Source organism: Spea bombifrons, chromosome 11, assembly GCF_027358695.1.
Source record: "Spea bombifrons isolate aSpeBom1 chromosome 11, aSpeBom1.2.pri, whole genome shotgun sequence".
Classification (NCBI taxonomy): Eukaryota; Metazoa; Chordata; class Amphibia; order Anura; family Pelobatidae; genus Spea; species Spea bombifrons.
Genome location: NC_071097.1, coordinates 663,371 through 682,604, shown reverse-complemented (window position 1 = coordinate 682,604; position 19,234 = coordinate 663,371). Strand labels below are relative to the sequence as shown.

Here is a 19,234-nt window from a genome sequence, read left to right as displayed (position 1 = left end):
TTGATCTCGAGAAGTTACCCCCTAGGTAAACAAATTTACCCCCAATTTACATTCCTAGAGATAAGCAGCTTCTACCCCTTACATTTTCTCATAGAAGATCCATTAATTAGGAAATATTTGCTGAAACAGCTATATTCATAAAAGCTTCTTTGTTCTCACTATAGAAAAAAAGTCATTTATATGATTAAGGAAAACAAAATGGCTCTGACTCCATTTTGTGTTCATGTAATATACACAAATATAAAATACTTGTTTTCCAGTCTGAAATATCTGACAGGTCTCTCATGCTATTTCTCACACATTCTGGCGTCCCGGTGAGCCTCTGGGCTCACGTCCGCTGCCCGGTTCCGCCATTTTGTGGAAGTTCACCAAGCGGCCATGATAACGAAGACAGGTTCACTGAGAAAGAGAAGGGTTTCTGCGCCTCTCTTTCTCCACTAATCTATTTGCATTATTATGGTCTCTTTGTGAACTTCTGCAAAAAGGGGATGTGCCACCGTTCCACCAATCGGGGGAGAGGGTATGCCCGGAAGCTCCGCCATTCATTGGTCATGAGGCCATGTCTACGGAGCAGCAGACAAAGATCGGGAGACAGGGACAGGAAAACAGTCGGCCGAAGGTAGGAAGACATTGAGGGAGAGAATGAAAAAAACAACAACAAATTGTGATGTCTTTGCTTGGTTTTCGTTTGTTTTGTTCGGGGTCCCTCATTGTTTTCGGAGATTTGCATGAATTGAGAAAATTTGCAAGTTTTGTCAAAATTGCATTTTGGACAATTCTAAATGCACAAGTCTAACATATATATATATATATATAAAGATTTAGCATCTTCCTGAAGTAGAAGGTGATTCATTGGCACTGACCTCCAATTTTGCTTTGAATTAAGTGAAAACATAAAAGATGGTTTCGCAACTGGCAGATAATCTATGGATCTTGTGGGTCTTTAAAAAGTATGGGAGGGGAGCGACATTTCATCCTTATCTTGTGCCGTCACTGGGTCGGCCCGCTGACATCAAGTTTTCAAGTTAAAGAAAACCTGCGTGCAACTTGTATGTTCCTAGCACAGCGATGCTTATATATAGGGCTGGAACAACTAATCGATATAATCGATAATGAAAATCATTGTCAACGATTTTCATTATCGATTGGTCAAATCGATTTTTATCAATTATAAAAAGGGTTTTTTTTCAGAGCAAATGCTCTGAAAAACTCCTCTCCTTATAATAATCCGATCTCAAACAGAGATTGGATTATAACACCGAAATCCAGATCCCCCGCAATGCTGCAGGGGACCTGGATTCCCCTCACTGTCGGCCGGTCTCTCACTTCCGTCTCTCCTTCACTTACGCTGAGGCTTCTATGAAGCTGCAGTTGATCGCCTCCTAAACGATTTTAAAACGGGCGTCCGCCCGAAGCATTACAGTAAGGCTGTTTAAGCTTAGAAAGTGATCATTGATCACTTTCTAAGCTTATTTAATTTTTTGACGGTTCAGGACCGTCAAAGGTCATTTAGTGACCTTTATGCCATGACGGTCCAGAACCGGCAAAGGTCGCGAAGGGGTTAATGTCCATATTTCCCTCTAAGGACTCTTTCTACGTTGCAGACTACGCCTGTGTTCGTCAGTGTCACAGGCAGGGCTATCGGCCGTGACGTGGGAGTATGGGTGTAACAAGGGTTAAACGCCAACCAGACTTCCGCTGCGTTTGGTCACTTTCCCCCGCAGGGCACCAAGCAACCACCACCAACCCCAACCAGTCACCCCAAAACTCCCAGTGTAAAACATGCTGCCACCACCAAGAACTTTAAAACCGGGCGTCTTAGGTTACCCAAAAACAATCCGACTGCGATAACTACACAATCCTCAAACTGATATCTATAGTTAACCGCTTGGTAACGTGACGTATCTATATGTATACAAAAGGCTATCTCTAGGCTGAATTCGATTAGAGAACAAAGACAGAACTGATTAAAAATGTTTAATCTGAGTATAAAATGGGTCACAGTGCTGTTACACAAAAATGCATATAAAATAGTACAAAAACAGTGTAAAATAAAAGGGATAAAACAGAGTATCTTACCACACTTCCTTGGAGCCTTGATGTTGTCTCTGTGATGGTAAAAACAGGCTCTCTCCCATTACCAATTGCCCACCTTTTTATCCCCCCATGACCGCCCTTTTCCTGTTACCTGAGCAAGGGGATGGGAGCAGGGGGTTCAGAACTATGACCTTCTGAAGGCGGGGTTATATCTTCTCAACTTTGGTCTGGGATCAGAAAATATGTAATATGACGCCGGCCGAGCTTGGCATAATTATGACACCAGGATCATCATAATTCTCTGGTCCTAGTGATCATTTTCATACCAAACTCCACACCTGTATCAGTTGGCACCGGGACACGTTCGCATAATACTTGTTATGGTCATGCCTGCATGGCGTGTTTGGTCTCTCTGAAACCAGCACATCACAGGCATAAGGCTGCAATGTATGATGGGGCCCAAAGGTTATGTACTCATCATATTTTGGACATTATGCATTTAATAATTTTTCCCTGTGTACCTTGATACCGTCTCCACACCCCAGGGAGATGTAGCCAGGATGTCTGCCCCTTCACTCTTCCACAGGAATCCCTTCCTGTCCAAGGTGACAATACCCTTAGCCTCAATCAAATCCCTTAACCCCTTCAGTGCCAAGCCCCAGTTACTCTAATGCCGTGGCATGAAAGTCAGGCCAGCGTAATCTGATCTTGCTAAGATTACAGAGACGCGTTCAATATTATACCGATCTCCTGTGTTGTCCTGCTCTAAAAAACAATAGCTGTAAGCGCTCAATAAAACGTCGTTATAAAAAAACAAAAATGACCCCAACATATTTGTAATGAGGTCCCTCAAAAATATACATGTCCCAGCCTTGTTAGGGTCATTCTGTGAGAGATCAGCTTGTTATCATTCCAAACTCCTCATACTGTCTATTTCCAAAATTCTTATCCAAGGTTTATCAGTATTTTCAATAAAAGCGTTTGGAGGCTCCTTGCAACAGTTTGCAATTTAAGTTGGAAGATCCTGAAAAAAATCCTGCAGAGAGACGAGAGAAGAACAACATTACGCAACCTAGTTTATTAAATTTCTAGCCTGAGATCCTAATCAGAAAGACCGCCAAAGAGGAAGACTCCGTCAACGATACGGACTCTATGGGGGATTAAAGATGACTAAGTAACTCAACATCGAAGAATGAGCCAATGGCAGCATAAACAGCTCAAAGATTTGGGTCCAGTTAACTGGTTTCATGGAAAACAAAGACATTTCTGGCTGTAACATAATTTGCAAAAAGGCTTCTAACCATCAATTAGCCTTTTAAACTTAAACTTGGATCAGCGAACACAACGTGCCATTGGAGAACAGGAGTGATGGGAGTGATAAAGGGCCATTGGAGAACAGGAGTGATGGGAGTGATAAAGGGCCACTGGAACCCAGGAGTGATGGGAGCCTCTATACGCCTATGAAGATATTCCATTGAAATCAGCCATTTCCAGCTACAATATTCATTTACAGCATTAACCCAGTCTGCGCTGGATTTTAATGGACAAAGTGCGTTTTTCATTCAAAAACAAGGAGATATCTAATCGACCCCAAACTTTTGAAAAAAAAGAAAATATAGAAAAAAAAATAGAAACACAAAATACATCTCTCATTTACATACATTATCAATATTTTAATTGGAAAATTATTTTTAATGACATTTTTGTTGTCTTTATTTCGTTACATCCTGGATCCCGTTACAGTGAAGGTTCCGTTTTCTTTCTTTTCCGTGCACCTATCACTTACTATCCTTACCCAGGTACCACCCTCATCCACGATGACATGACTCTTTGGCTATTTACTATCCCAGGGCTCGACAAATCCCAGGTGCCAGGTCGCCATGGCGACAGAGAATTTTGTCCTGGCGCCTAGGTTTTGTCAGCCTCTTACATCCAGAAAAAATTGTGGATGTAAGAGGCTGAGTCACCACACGGGGGCGCTGTTCCTGTCTGCCCAGAAGTCTGGGCAGACAGCACAGCCACTCCGAGCCCGCCCCTGAGCCTGAGATCCCTCCCACGGAGTGATCCTGTAGGCTGAAAACGCGGTTGCTGGAAAAGCAGCAATCGTGTTTTCAGCTGCCACAGGCAGCCTCAGGGAAGGGGTTTGTGTGTTGATTAGGTCCTCACACAAGCCTGGGGACCTCACCAAACACCCCCCAGCTGCCTGATCGCTCCATGGGAGCGACAGCGCAGCGTTAACCCCTTCAATGCCGCGATCGCGGCATTTAGGGGTTAATTCCCGTTTTGGGGTCTTTGCTGCTGGTGGTCTGCCTGGAAGCCCAGGCAGACCAGCAACAGCAAAAACGAGCCCCCACAAGCCCTTTGATGACTCCTGTAGGTATGGAAGCCTACAGCAGTCATCAAAGAGACTCCCTCTGCAATGGCTGGTCCATAGACCAGCAATTGAGTCCCAGCTGCCAGAGGCAGCTTCAGGGACAGGGGAGAGGGTTCTTCGGTCTCCACATGAGTGTGGAGACCAGCCCCAACACACCCCTGCTGCCTGATCGCTCCCTGAGAGCGACAGTGCAGCGTTAACCCCTTCAATGCCGCGGCGTTTTAGGGGTTAACTCCCGTTTTGTAAGGGGCTCTGCTGCCGGTGGTCTGCCTGGAAGCCCAGGCAGACCAGCAACAGCAAAAAAACGAGCCCCCACAAGCCCTTTGATGATTCCTGTAGGCATAGAAGCCTACAGCAGTCATCAGAGACTCCCCCCTGCAATGGCTGGTCTATAGACCAGCAATTGCTTCCCAGCTGCCAGAGGCAGCTTCAGGGACAGGGTGAGAGGGTTCTTTGGTCTCGCCATGAGTGTGGAGACCAGCCCCAACAGCCCCCTGCTGCCTGATCACTCCATGAGAGCGACAGTGCAGCGTTAACCCCTTCAATGCCACAATTGTGTATGACACATTCGTGGCATTGCAGGGGTTAACATTTGTCCCCACAAGCTTGTGGGGACTAAATATCTGTCAATATTCCAGTGCTCCAATGGAACATCAGCATCGAAAGAGTTAAAAAAATGAAAAAAATGTATTTAAAAAAAAAACAAACAGCACTGACCTGAAAGTCCAGGGTGCTTCCAGGTCAAACGCTGTGAGTTTAGTAAGTGGGCTGATGATGATCAGATCACTCCTGACCAACTGTTAGCTTAAAAAAATCCTGGCTCCTAACTTTTTTACCTGGGGCCTAGATTCACAACAAATTTGTCAAGCCCTGTACTATCCATTATTATTTTGACAACTGATATTGTCACATTTTGTTTTTTATGATATTTCAATGATGTAGAGGTACTTTAATTTATCTATAGCTCATTCTTTTATCCTCCGTGCCCTGAGGTCAGGGCAGTAGTATTTGATTCCTGATGAGGCCATGGGCGGTCTCATTAACCTCAGTGGGCGTTACCAATGATATCAGGCCAGACCATCACATTTAAAGTGAAATTCAGATTTTGGTTTGAAGTCCTGACATGGTCACACTTGCCATTATATTCTAATAACTCATGCATATTCACCCGCCGGTTATAATTCATTGATTATTATTTTTATTTATATTTATTATCTTTATTATCTGTGTTTGGTTTGCACTCTTATTCGTGGCAATGTTTTGCTTTTTGTATATATTTCTTTTTAACCTCATGGCCATTAATTGGGTTGTTATTTTTTTGGTTTCCAGTGGGGGGGGGGGTGACACGAAAGCAAGGCTTTGGATGTAATTTTCCTCCCGGCTGCACTCATTGGTAACTAATTACTCTCGAGTGAGGTCTTTTTACACATTTAACTTTTTATTCTAACATCGTAACTCTACGAGGTAGGGCAGCTGACGGTTTCTCCTAACAGGTAAAGTAGACGTGTCTCTCGTAACAAATCCCCCATAAACACCCTCCCATCCTCCATCCATAAATCATACTCATGAAACACTCACATGATCCTTGAACATGTGGGGGCATTTTGGGGCTTTGTACAAATTGCAGAATTTACCTAAATTCGGTAAATTTGCAATTTGTACGAAGTTCTGTCCTAGATTTTAACCCCTCCAGTTTGGTTTGAGATGATAAGTCTGTAACTAATAGTTCGGCCCTCACCCCAGGTCCTGCAGGGTACAGTCTGGGCGCCGGAGTCCCTCACACAGAAGTCTTACTCCTGAGTCCCGCAGTTTATTCTCCGACAGATCCAGTTTGGTCAGAGATTGGTTTTTGATAATAACATCTCGCAGATCCTTGCAGCAGGATGAGGTCAGATCACAGCCACGCAACCTGCAGAGCGATGACAGAAACACAGCTGATAACTGGACCTGATTCATTACTTGGCATTTCCCCAAAAAAATTGTGAGTGCTGACAAGACAAATCCATCTCGGAGGAACATATGCTACCAAGGATAATTTGAATTATGTGTAAAGCAGATAATGTATGTTTTTTTAATACTTTTTTATTATTAACTGTATTATTCCATTCCTGTTTGGAGCTTGTTAACACTCATGCCCATCCGCTCCACAACCCCCCCCCCTCTTAGTAGGAACTTCTCCGGCCCCTCCACTTCCTGTATAATCCTCTGGACTCGTTCCCACATACTGCCTTTTTTTGCTGGGCCTTGCTGTTTCATGGGCGGTCCCACTGACACCGGTTGGCGTTCCTGATGAGGCCATGGGCGGTCTCATTAACCTCAGTGGGCGTTACCAATGATATCAGGCCAGACCATCACATTTAAAGTGAAATTCAGATTTTGGTTTGAAGTCCTGACATGGTCACACTTGCCATTATATTCTAATAACTCATGCATATTCACCCGCCGGTTATAATTCATTGATTATTATTTTTATTTATATTTATTATCTTTATTATCTGTGTTTGGTTTGCACTCTTATTCGTGGCAATGTTTTGCTTTTTGTATATATTTCTTTTTAACCTCATGGCCATTAATTGGGTTGTTTTTTTTACGTTTCCAGTGGGGGGGTGACACGAAAGCAAGGCTTTGGATGTAATTTTCCCCCCGGCTGCACTCATTGGTAACTAATTACTCTCGAGTGAGGTCTTTTTACACATTTAACTTTTTATTCTAACATCGTAACTCTACGAGGTAGGGCAGCTGACGGTTTCTCCTCACAGGTAAAGTAGACGTGTCTCTCGTAACAAATCCCCCATAAACACCCTCCCATCCTCCTTCCATAAATCATACTCATGAAACACTCACATGATCCTTGAACATGTGGGGGCATTTTGGGGCTTTGTACAAATTGCAGAATTTACCTAAATTCGGTAAATTTGCAATTTGTACGAAGTCTAATAACTATAGCTCTGTCCTAGATTTTAACCCCTCCAGTTTGGTTTGAGATGATAAGTCTGTAACTAATAGTTCGGCCCTCACCCCAGGTCCCGCAGGGTACAGTCTGGGTGCCGGAGTCCCTCACACAGAAGTTTTACTCCTGAATCCTGCAGTTTATTCTCCGACAGATCCAGGTTGGTCAGAGATTGGTTTTTGATAATAACATCTCGCAGATCCTCGCAGCAGGATGAGGTCAGATCACAGCCACGCAACCTGCAGAGCGATGACAGAAACACAGCTGATAACTGGACCTGATTCATTACTTGGCATTTCCCCCCAAAAAATTGTGAGTGCTGACAAGGAAAATCCATCTCAGAGGAACATATGCTACCAAGGATAATTTGAATTATGTGTAAAGCAGATAATGTATGTTTTTTTAATACTTTTTTATTATTAACTGTATTATTCCATTCCTGTTTGGAGCTTGTTAACACTCATGCCCATCCGCTCCACAACCCCCCCCCCTCTTAGTAGGAACTTCTCCGGCCCCTCCACTTCCTGTATAATCCTCTGGACTCGTTCCCACATACTGCCTTTTTTTGCTGGGCCTTGCTGTTTCATGGGCGGTCCCACTGACACCGGTTGGCGTTCCTGATGAGGCCATGGGCGGTCTCATTAACCTCAGTGGGCGTTACCAATGATATCAGGCCAGACCATCACATTTAAAGTGAAATTCAGATTTTGGTTTGAAGTCCTGACATGGTCACACTTGCCATTATATTCTAATAACTCATGCATATTCACCCGCCGGTTATAATTCATTGATTATTATTTTTATTTATATTTATTATCTTTATTATCTGTGTTTGGTTTGCACTCTTATTCGTGGCAATGTTTTGCTTTTTGTATATATTTCTTTTTAACCTCATGGCCATTAATTGGGTTGTTTTTTTTACGTTTCCAGTGGGGGGGTGACACGAAAGCAAGGCTTTGGATGTAATTTTTCCCCCGGCTGCACTCATTGGTAACTAATTACTCTCGAGTGAGGTCTTTTTACACATTTAACTTTTTATTCTAACATCGTAACTCTACGAGGTAGGGCAGCTGACGGTTTCTCCTCACAGGTAAAGTAGACGTGTCTCTCGTAACAAATCCCCCATAAACACCCTCCCATCCTCCTTCCATAAATCATACTCATGAAACACTCACATGATCCTTGAACATGTGGGGGCAATTTGGGGCTTTGTACAAATTGCAGAATTTACCTAAATTCAGTAAATTTGCAATTTGTACGAAGTCTAATAACTATAGTTCTGTCCTAGATTTTAACCCCTCCAGTTTGGTTTGAGATGATAAGTCTGTAACTAATAGTTCGGCCCTCACCCCAGGTCCCGCAGGGTACAGTCTGGGTGCCGGAGTCCCTCACACAGAAGTTTTACTCCTGAATCCTGCAGTTTATTCTCCGACAGATCCAGTTTGGTCAGAGATTGGTTTTTGATAATAACATCTCGCAGATCCTCGCAGCAGGATGAGGTCAGATCACAGCCACGCAACCTGCAGAGCGATGACAGAAACACAGCTGATAACTGGACCTGATTCATTACTTGGCATTTCCCCCCAAAAAATTGTGAGTGCTGACAAGGAAAATCCATCTCAGAGGAACATATGCTACCAAGGATAATTTGAATTATGTATTATGTGTAAAGCAGATAACATGTTTTTTTTTAATACTTTTTTATTATTAACTGTATTATTCCATTGCTGTTTGGAGCTTGTTAGCACTCATGCCCATCCGCTCCACACACCCCCTCTTAGTAGGAACTTCTCCGGCCCCTCCACTTCCTGTATAATCCTCTGAACTCCAGTTCCCACATACTGCATTTTTTTTTTGTTGGGCCTTGCCGTTTCATGGGCGGTGCCACTGACACCGGTTGGCGCTCCCGCTGATGGTGAGCGTTCCTGCTGACGCCAGGGGTGGTCTCACTGACCTCAGTGGGTGTTCCCACAGATATCAGTGGGAACTCCCACCGTCAGTGTACATTCCTGCTGATGTCTTGGGACTCAACCCCATTTAAGAGGGAAATATGCAGGGAGCGGGGCGTCAGGACTGCTGTAAAATAGACGTGTCTCTCGTAACAAATCCCCCATAAACACCCTCCCATCCTCCATCCATAAATCATACTCATGAAACACTCACATGATCCCTGAACACTTGCAAAGTCCTGGAGACAGCATTTTGATTTCCTTACAGGTTAGTTTAGAGCAATCGAAAACAACCGGGCAAACCTTTTCACAAGTGTCCAAGTAGTAGGCCAGAGCTTGGAGAGTTAGGGTTTTATAGTTTTCAGCACAACTGAAATAAGGAAAATATCTAGAACTGATCTTCAAATTAACAAAATGAGACATCATTCTCTTCACGAAGTCCTTATCCTGAGTCTCGTACAAATAGCACAGGATTTCGTTACTATCAGAAGCTGTGGATATCCTTTTCTTCATCCATTCTTCCAGAATAGGTTTCAGTCCCGATGACATTTTACACCCAACGCTTTTTGCAATTTCATTTATTTGGTTTTCCCAGCAGAGGCCAAACAAGAATTGTACAGTTAATTTTAAGTGCGATTGTCTCTCAGACTCCTCCAGCAGTCTCCTGACCTCCTCCTCATGCCGGTTCGGATCAGATTCCTCATCCAGGACATAATAGAGAGCTGCGAAGAACTCCTGTACACTCAGGTGGATGAAGCTGTAACATGTCTGAGTTTCAATGTCCCTCTTAAACACGTTCTCGTTCAGGAAGAGAGATTCTTCTTCTGAGAAATCACATCCGTGCTCTTCCAGATCTCCTTTCTCAAATATGATCTTACGGATCCAGACTTCTTTCTTGGCCAAATTACTCAGCTTCTTCATGTAGGACTTTATGGGCACATTGGGAGTTCTGCTGTGATATTTTAACAAACTTTTCCAGTAAAGCGTGTAAACAGACGTCGGTGTTTTATAAGGAGTCTCATTAAAAGTCTTTTTTATCTCCTGTTTGAGTACAGTGCATACAATCCAGGATATAATAGGGACAGCACACATAGTATAGAGCACCGCATTCTCTTTTATCGCATTGAGAGCTGCCTCAGCTTCACCTTTATTCTCAAAGAAATTGAAGACATATTTTTCACGTTCTTGCCCCGTAAATCCCAGGATTTCCACATAACGAGGACGCTCTAAATACTCGTTTAACTTCTCCAGTGAGAAAGGTCTTGTTGTAATGATCAGTGAAGATGTCTCGAGAACCTGTTTTCTTATCAAGCTGCTTAAGATGACCTCTTTGGGGACCACCTGAAAAGGATGGCTACAGTCCTCACCGAGACCCATAAATGACTGATCCAATTCATCTAACCCATCAATAAGGAAAAGGATTTTCTCGGGATCTCGTAAAATTGACTCCATCGCACTCTTTGGCCATTTTAGCCGACACATCTTGGATATAAAATCAGCAATGCTCGTTTCTCCGGTCATTCGGTTTATCTCCCTGCAACTCAGATAAAACACATAATTAAACCGGTCCTCATACAGTTTTCCCGAGGCCCAGTCCAGCATGATCTTCTGGGCTGTCATAGTTTTTCCGATGCCCGCAGGTCCCTGTAACACCACAGTTTTCGGAGTAAACCCATCTTCCTCAGGGTCAAACAGCTTGTCAACAGTGGTTGGGGAATATTTATCCGAACGTCTCTGCTCCATCATCTCAAGATGTTCTTCACCCAAAGCTCTTATTTCCTGTTTTCTCTCTTCTTCGTCACGCTGCGTTTTTATTAGTAGCAGATTGGTGTAGATCGTCTCCATGTTAACGTTCTCTCCCATCCGGCCATTTTTATATTGAATCCTTTGAAATGTATTCTGTACGGAAGCCATGTATTCTTTTTTGTAGTCTGTAAAGGAAAAGATATAACAGGTTATATATGAGCATACCTATGAACTTTTATGCATTGGCTACCTGGAGCTCCTCTTGCGGGATGCAGCCAGGACTACCTGCTGACGTCAGGGGGCAATCCCGCAGCCAGTCCCACCAACATATATTTATAATTGACATACCGTTAATTTGTTTGGAGGTTTTTGTCCCAAATCCACCTGAAATGTAAAGTACAGCCAGTCAGAGGAGCGTGAAAAAACAATAGACTTGTGCATACGGATTTGTACGAACTTGTTTTTTTTTAATGAAAATTGACATTACATTACATTTGTACAAATGTCCAGAAACGAGGGCAATCCTGACGAAACTAACGAAAATAAATTGCAAAACCTGCAGAAGTTCCATTAAATGTGTTCATTAGTTCGCCTGCTATAGATGAGTCATCTCTCTCTCTCTCACACATTTTCTGGTTAAGGTTCAAAGTGGGTACGCGTGTTAAGCATTCAGAGTCGAATAAATCTAACTGCTTAATAAGTATTAGCAAAATACAAACTTCACAGGAAACAATCTAGGACAGGGTGCATGAGGTTACATGGAGCAAATGGAAGCAAAAATAACCATTGAAATATCAGCGATATCTATACTGGAAAAAATCTTTTCTCAGACCACACTGAAATTAAATTTTTAATAATATCTTTAGAAATCTCAACCAAAACACCAACTTATACTAGCCAGGTGTAACAGGGATTCTGTGGACTAGAGCCCTGCGCGGGACTGTTTATTAAAACCCTCTCCCGCTGATTTTGTGTCCATTCCCGCCCACCACATTTGTGGTCAATCCCGCCACATATGTGGTCAATACCCCCCACGCCCTTACAAGAACTGCAGATTTCTCTCGCAGTCCCTCAAAGCTGCCTTCGCGTTGCTCCCTCACAGCGTCTCTTCTCTTGTTCCGCCCAGGAACACAGCGGAGTCATGGCAAGTGACGTAAAATCACATGATTGGGTTCCTGGGCGGAACAAGAGGAGAGACACTGTGAGGGAGCAGCGCGAAGGCAGCATTGCGGGACTGTGCGGGATTACCGTGACCCACAGGTACAGTGCCTGACCAAGCGCAACCCCAGCAAGGTCCCCCACGCTGTTTTGGCGGATCCTGGGAGACCTGCATCCCAATGCAGTCCTCTACTGTGGACTTCAAGTTACTTGTACTGGGGGAGAGAGACTTGTCTGTTCTACAAAATGTAAGGGATGTCCATCTCCCAGATTCGTAAGTTACCGTAGTAAACTTTGGTTCTCCAAACTTACATGTTTTTCGTTCCTCCTGCAGTTCTTTTGCAATTCCAATGAAGCCAATAGCACATAAGACTCGATACATCACATCCAGGACATTCTTCTCTCCATAATAATTTACAAGAAGCCTTGAGGTGTCGGGAGGTTCTCCTCCTTCCAGGCGTCCATATCCTATGGGATCGCGATTGTTATAGCTAAAATCTGATAGTTTACTCAGAAATGTCTTGAAGTCTTTTGCTCCCAGTTTATCCATATATTTCTTCAGAATTTCCTGAGTAGTTTTACCATAGCGCAAGGATGAGCCTGGGAAAGACATAGTGGTGGTGAATGCAATGATTGAGTTTTTTTTTAATCTTTGCGACACACACGTGATTAACCGCTTTATAAGGAAGGCTTCATACTTCAGGATCACTTTTTTTTTACATGTTAGGGAGAACGCCTAATGCATTTACAAGGACTGCAACTTGCATGTTTACTAAACGTGATATGTAAATAGCTCTTATAAAATAAAATCCCTACCTTGCAAAACTCTATACAGCGATAATCTAACTGGATTACTCACGTTAGTTAAGACTCACCTTGTACAAAGGAAACCATCATAAAGACCTCAGTCATAAAAACCTGCAAAAAACAAAACACATGGCACATTCATGGTAAATACATTTTTCAAACCAACCAGGAAAAAAGGTACAATATACGGTATTTGCTCGACTATAAGACAAGTTTTTTCAGAGCAAATGCTATAAAAAATACCCTTGTCTTATATTCGAGGTCGCAGCGTTGCAGGGGACCAGCGATGGATGCACACAATCCCCGCTGCTGCCGGCACTCCCGCCAGGGCTGTAACAGAGCACCGGCGTCACATAGATGCCCCGGCGGAACTAACGTGCAGCAGAGGTTGTCTACGCGCATCGGGCAGACTCCCACCAGCTGCACCCACTAGACACCAGGGAGTCAAAAGCACCGGGTGCAGGGGTGCAACAACTAATCGATAAAAATAATCGGCCAACTAATCGATGATGAAAATAATCGTTAGTTGCAGCCCTAAATAAGTGCAGTTGTAGTAATCATTGGTTGTGATTCCTGTATTTGTGTGATTGTTGTTTGTGCTTTTGTTCTCTCTCACGTGCCGCCCCTGTCCATGTTTCACAAGTCCTGCCCATGGACTTTAACCACTCGTATCTTGGACACCGCTGACCGCACCAGAGCACCCCTTGCGCGGAATTAACCCACAGGTGGTGGGGTATGGACCAGGCATGGTTCGCAGAGGAAGCCTCCTGTGGATTCCCGGTAAATCGGGGGGGGGTTATATGGGGGCATAAGGTATTTCTGTAGGCAGTGTCCCATGATATACCAGAGACCAAGGTCTCTTAATTGTGTAGCGAGGTTCAGGTGTCATTAGACAGGGGGGAGAGCTTTCAAGCCTTACCGCTCCACAGCCAAGTCAGCTCAGGAATGGGAGCTACTGCTGGGCCTGCTTTTGGCTGCCTGCTGGGCCTGCTTCCTTCTTCAGCTTCTGCTGGGCCTAACTCTTCAGCTACTGTCGGGGCTTTTTTTCTTCAGCTGCTGCACCCTTGTCCTTCAGATGCTGCTGGGGTCTGCTCCCGCAGCAAATGCCGGAGGCCTTCTCCCTCAGCGGCTGCTGCACCCTTCTCCCACAGGAAATGCCGGGGCCTTCTCCCTCAGCGACTCCGCACCCTTCTCCCTCGGCGACTGCCGCACCCTTCTGAACTCCCAGCCAAATGCCGTTTTATCTATCTCCAGCCGTGAGCTCAGGGGCTCCACCTGCTGGTCACTACACAGAACTGCAGCTCAATCAGTGACCCCAGAGATCCATGTAATATCTACACAACTATATAACTAACCAGAAACTCACTAGTGTTGTATCTATTGAGGAACTTTGTGATGCTTTTTGGTGAAGATTTTCTTGTAATTATTGTCTCTTCATAAAATTTGAGACATTTAACATTCTCCTTGTCTAATCACGTGTTGATAAATCTTTGGATCAAATGATATATATTGAAATACTTTCTCAATAATTTTTTTTTTCTTTTTCCATTTTTGAGATCATTATTATTATTATTATTGTTTTTGTTGGGTCACATAGCGGTAGCTTTCTTCGTATAAACTGAATGTTTTCTCTACATTTTATATTGTATTCTGAAGAAGGAACAGCTGGACCCCCTGGTTTTTTTTTCCAGCTGCTGTCTCCTAAATTTGGAATTAATCAGTACCCCGAACCTCTCACCAGAAAGGATTATTCTAATTTATTTTATTTAGTTCATATTTAGCATGCCCCCCCCCTGTAATCTGTATGCTCCTTTAAGGTTATAGAAACCGGGAATATGTTCAGCCCGCCCACTACGGTAAAAATTATGAAACCCCGCTTGAGGTCCCAATTGTTGCCCAATTGATACCCAGAAATACTAATATATAACATGATTTTTCTTTCTGTATTCGTGGTAGTCTGGACTGGTCAGGTTGTTGAGACACGTGTAGTATATATATTTCGGTGACTTGATCTGGCTATGAGTCTGTAATCATCATTGGGTAACTGCGGCCCAAGTTGCTCCTCTGGTCACTTTGGCTTTACTGGATGGACAGCTACTAGACCCAAGCGCCCTTTTGGCAGTATTCATTTCTATCATGTCCCCCGTTCACTGTGAGAACCGTAAATCCCACAGCGTTAGGAGCCGTATCCATTCCCATCACCTTCTCTTTTGGGGGTTTTCTGAAGTCCATCCAAACGCGATTCAAACGGGAACATGAAAAATTAATTGTGAAAAGAAAACGTTTGAATAAAAAAAAGTTGAATAAGTCACTTCATAGTCAGACGCAACATAAAGAATAAGCGATATTCACACTGAATACCTTAATATATATATATTTTTTTTGATCTTAAATATTTTTGTAACGGGTTCACCAAGAGAGCTGTAGTAACTCCCAGAGATCACCCACATGTATCCTCCTGTTATCCCCAAAATCACTTCCAGCACCAGCCAGCATGCGCACCTTGGAACCCTGCTATGTGTACCCAATAAGTGAACACAACTACTTTGGATTGCGTACAGCAGGGATGAACAGTTTATTGATGTAAAACATAGACTCATATATCCACAGAACTTCATTAACATAAATTAACAGATACATGCATACAACCCAACCTTTAATCCCCAGGCAGCAATCCTATTGATGGGATTAATTAAACAATGGAGTTCCTGCCTGTGCTATCTTTGTTTGGCAGCCAGGCTGGAGCCATCTCTGGGTACCTTGGGGCCTGTATGATAGCTCATTCTGTTACAATTTTAATGGATTTTTATTTGAGATTTCCTTGGGCTCATCAGGCGCATTAAATATAAGAGCCACCAAACAGGGCCGGCCCAAGACAAAATGCCGCCTGGGGCGAAGTTTAAAATGCTGCCCCCCCCATTATCTACCCTTCTTCTCCCTCCCTCCCTTTTATCTACCCTTACTCTCCCCCACCCCCCCTTGTACTTACCTTACAGCAGTCCTGCGGTGAGTCTCCCTGCTCGGTCTCGGTGCCGGCTTGTAATGCTGAGCACCGGAAATGACGTCATGTTCTGGCGCTCAGCATTACTAGAGGGCTCGCAGAGGAGAGAGAGAGGGGCGCTGAGCGGGTGCTGACAACTTGGTAAGCGAAAACCACTCGGCGCCATCTCTCTCCTCCGCTTTAAAAAAAAAAAAAGGGCCGCCCTGCCGCCAAATTACTCTACAACCGTTGGCAAAGCCATAAGTCGAGAGAAGAAACGCCTCAGCCGGTACATTACTGGAATCCCTACCCAAATAATGTGACCTTTTATCACATAATACACTGTTTCTGGCGGCTTTGTGTAGTGTAGGTTCAGGGTAGGGCTGAACTTTCGGAAGTTGGGAAATGAACAGTGGGATGCATTGGGTTGAAAAATAGTAGCTTGGTGGCGATGGGTACAAATGCTCGTAGTTTAGGGAATAAGATCCCTGCACTTACTGCGTATTTGCTTGATTATAAGATGCCCCCCCCTCAAAATTTAAATATTATTCTGGGGAAAAAAAAGAAATATAAGACTACACCATAGGAAAAATGTTTTATTAGTAAATATTCACATGTAAAGTATTTTTTCATGTTTAATAAAAACTATGATTGAGAAAAATGCATTTTTTTGTTTTTATACCCCTGTATTTGACAACCTTTCTTCCAGTTATGCAGATCTGCTCCCAGGCTTGCCACTCTGGCCCCCAGAAAAGCCTTATGCCCCCCCCCCCATATGCCACTCTGCACACAGGCAACTTCCAGCGGGGCTTCTATGACTGAGCACGGGAAGGTCTTGTCACGCCAGCACTCCATCATAGAAGCCCTGGCAGGAACGGAGGTTGCCTGTGCGCATTGCGCAGACGTCCACCGGCTGCCAGAGAGGAGGATCCAGGTCCCTGCAGCGCTGCGAGGGATCTGGATCATAGTCAGACCTCTGTTTGAGGTCGGATTAAAAGAGCATTTTCTTCAAGCAAATACGATATAAACGATAGAGGTGGCAAAAAAGGAGCTGGGGTCACCCTTTATGTTTAATCTTATACAGTAAGGAGGAGAACCTGGAGACAGTTTGGGTAGCTCTAGAACAAATAGACCCCTTGGACATGCAGAGGAGCATCCGCCACTGGAAGAAATTACTAAAATGTCAATTAAATGTTATCATTATGGGAGACTTTAACCCCCCTGATGTAGATGGGAAGAACTGATTCTAACCTATGGGTGCGCCCTGGAGCTCAAGGAGATAGCTGATCAACAACCCGCTTACAGTCACTCCCCACCTCCACAGAAGGCCACATCCATGCTTTACCTATTACCCCGTATTATAGATCTTTAATACTATTGGCTTAAGAGGTCGGGGTATTGATGTTTTTTTTTTATATATTTTATTTTTATATATCATTTTTATGCAAAGAGGGGATCGAGATTTATAGCAATAGATATCTCGATCACAAACAGCAAAAGGCAGTCGGGCCTTCCGTTTTTAATGCCCGTGATTGACGTTCAGCGGGTTTCCAATCCAATTTTTTATTATTATTACGGAAATAAGGTTGCTCCACGGTGTGGATTCAGAGATGTTTAACTGCTGAAAACATTTCTCACACATCTCACTATTTTTTTTTCCCATCCGTGTGAGTCCACTGGTGGCGGATAAAATTTGCACTCAAGACAGGAATAATGCTGCTCACCGGTGTGAATTCTGAGATGTTGAACAAGGTGAGACATACTGCAAAAACATTTCCCGCACTTAGAACACGAAAAAGACTTCTGCCCGGCCTAAATTCTGAGAATCCGACCAACGTCTAAGTTTCCTGCACTCGGGACAGAAATAAGGTATCAAATCTGTGTTTTTCCCCAGAGTGGAGACCTCCGTTCTTTTTTGATGGATGGTCTGATGTAGAAGAAGATCAGCGTTACCGGTAAACCATTCCTGACGCTCGGGGCAACTATATGTACTTGCATCGGGGGGTGTTTCGCACTGAAAATGTGTGGTAGTGGTTTGGGTTTTATCATAATAGGGAGCAGCGGTAGAAGTAGACTTCTTCTGTTTGGTTTGTGTACAGTAAGCACGGCCCTTCAGAATGGGCTCCTCCTCTGCGTAGACAGGCATATAACACCCCGCCGCATGCTCCGTGTGTGTATCGTGGGCTGAGTCATTTCTGTCCTCATATTTGTTGGGCTTGTCTCCATGACGAGTCGATGTGAGCTCCGAAAGAGCCTCCACCGACAGCCTACAAATGTCCGTGTTACGTGGACAGACGTATTATCCCCCCCGTCGTGCTCTGTGTGTGTATCGGGGGCTGAGACATTTCCGTCTTCATCTGAGGGGGATCCGTCCTCATTACGAGTCGATGGGAGCTCTGTCTGTGGAGACTCCGCCGGGTCACAAATGTCTGTCTCTTCACATGAGGCGGATTCCTCCTTAATAAAATGAGACGTCTTACAGTCCAGCGGAGAATTAGGGGCTCGATCTCTGACCTCGGATGCGTCTGTCGGAGAGAAATCATCAAGTTAAGTGAAGCAGCCGCTTTTTCCTTAACCTCTTACCCAGAGAGCCGCAGGTCTGGAGGGTCTCCATCATCACGTCCCTGTAAAGCTCCTTGTGTCCTTCTAAATACTCCCACTCCTCCATGGAGAAACATATAGTGACATCATCACACCTCACAGGAACCTGAGACACACAATGAGCCGTCACCATCCAGACACACGCCTCGGTGTTACTGTATAACGTCCCGTTCCCAGCAGCGCTCACCTCTCCAGTCAGGAGGGACATCATCTTGTTGGTCAGTTCCAGGATCTTCTGCTCGCGGCTCCTCTCATGTGTCAGCGAGTGAGGTGGAGGCACCGGGTTGGGGCTCAGGGTCCCGGGGGGTCCGTCTGACACACGGGGGCTGTCGCTGGGTGGGACGCAGTCACTGGGCTTCCTCACAATCATATAATCCTGTATATCGGGAAAGATATTGAAATATCGATGAGCAAAGAAACATCTGAGCTGCGGTTTGTGGACATAACGCCATCCATGTTCTGGCCCCAGAGACACCGACCCCTCACCTCTCCGCTCAGCAGGGAGATGATCTCCAGGGTGAGGCTCAAGATCTTCTCAGCCACCGGATCCTTGTCAATGTTCAGTCCTAAACCGGATTCTTTCCTGGGTCACCGCGTTTGGTGCTCAGACGCCTCCCTCTACGACAAGAAGA

The 19,234-nt window shown here is 44.4% G+C and overlaps 1 protein-coding gene across 1 annotated transcript in view; it reads right to left on the bottom strand.

The window, feature by feature from the left end:
• LOC128469268 (NACHT, LRR and PYD domains-containing protein 12-like) overlaps nt 1-12,849 on the bottom strand; it is a 37,980-nt gene extending 25,131 nt beyond the window's left edge. The window contains exons 1-5 of the mRNA XM_053451092.1: nt 12,527-12,849; nt 11,405-11,440; nt 9,525-11,241; nt 8,711-8,881; nt 7,430-7,600 (exon numbers count right to left, since the gene is read on the bottom strand). Coding sequence (XP_053307067.1) covers nt 7,430-7,600; nt 8,711-8,881; nt 9,525-11,241; nt 11,405-11,440; nt 12,527-12,827 — 2,396 coding nt within the window. The 5' untranslated portion in view covers nt 12,828-12,849. The remainder of the gene's footprint in view (nt 1-7,429; nt 7,601-8,710; nt 8,882-9,524; nt 11,242-11,404; nt 11,441-12,526) is intronic.
• Nucleotides 12,850-19,234: the final 6,385 nt, after the last annotated feature.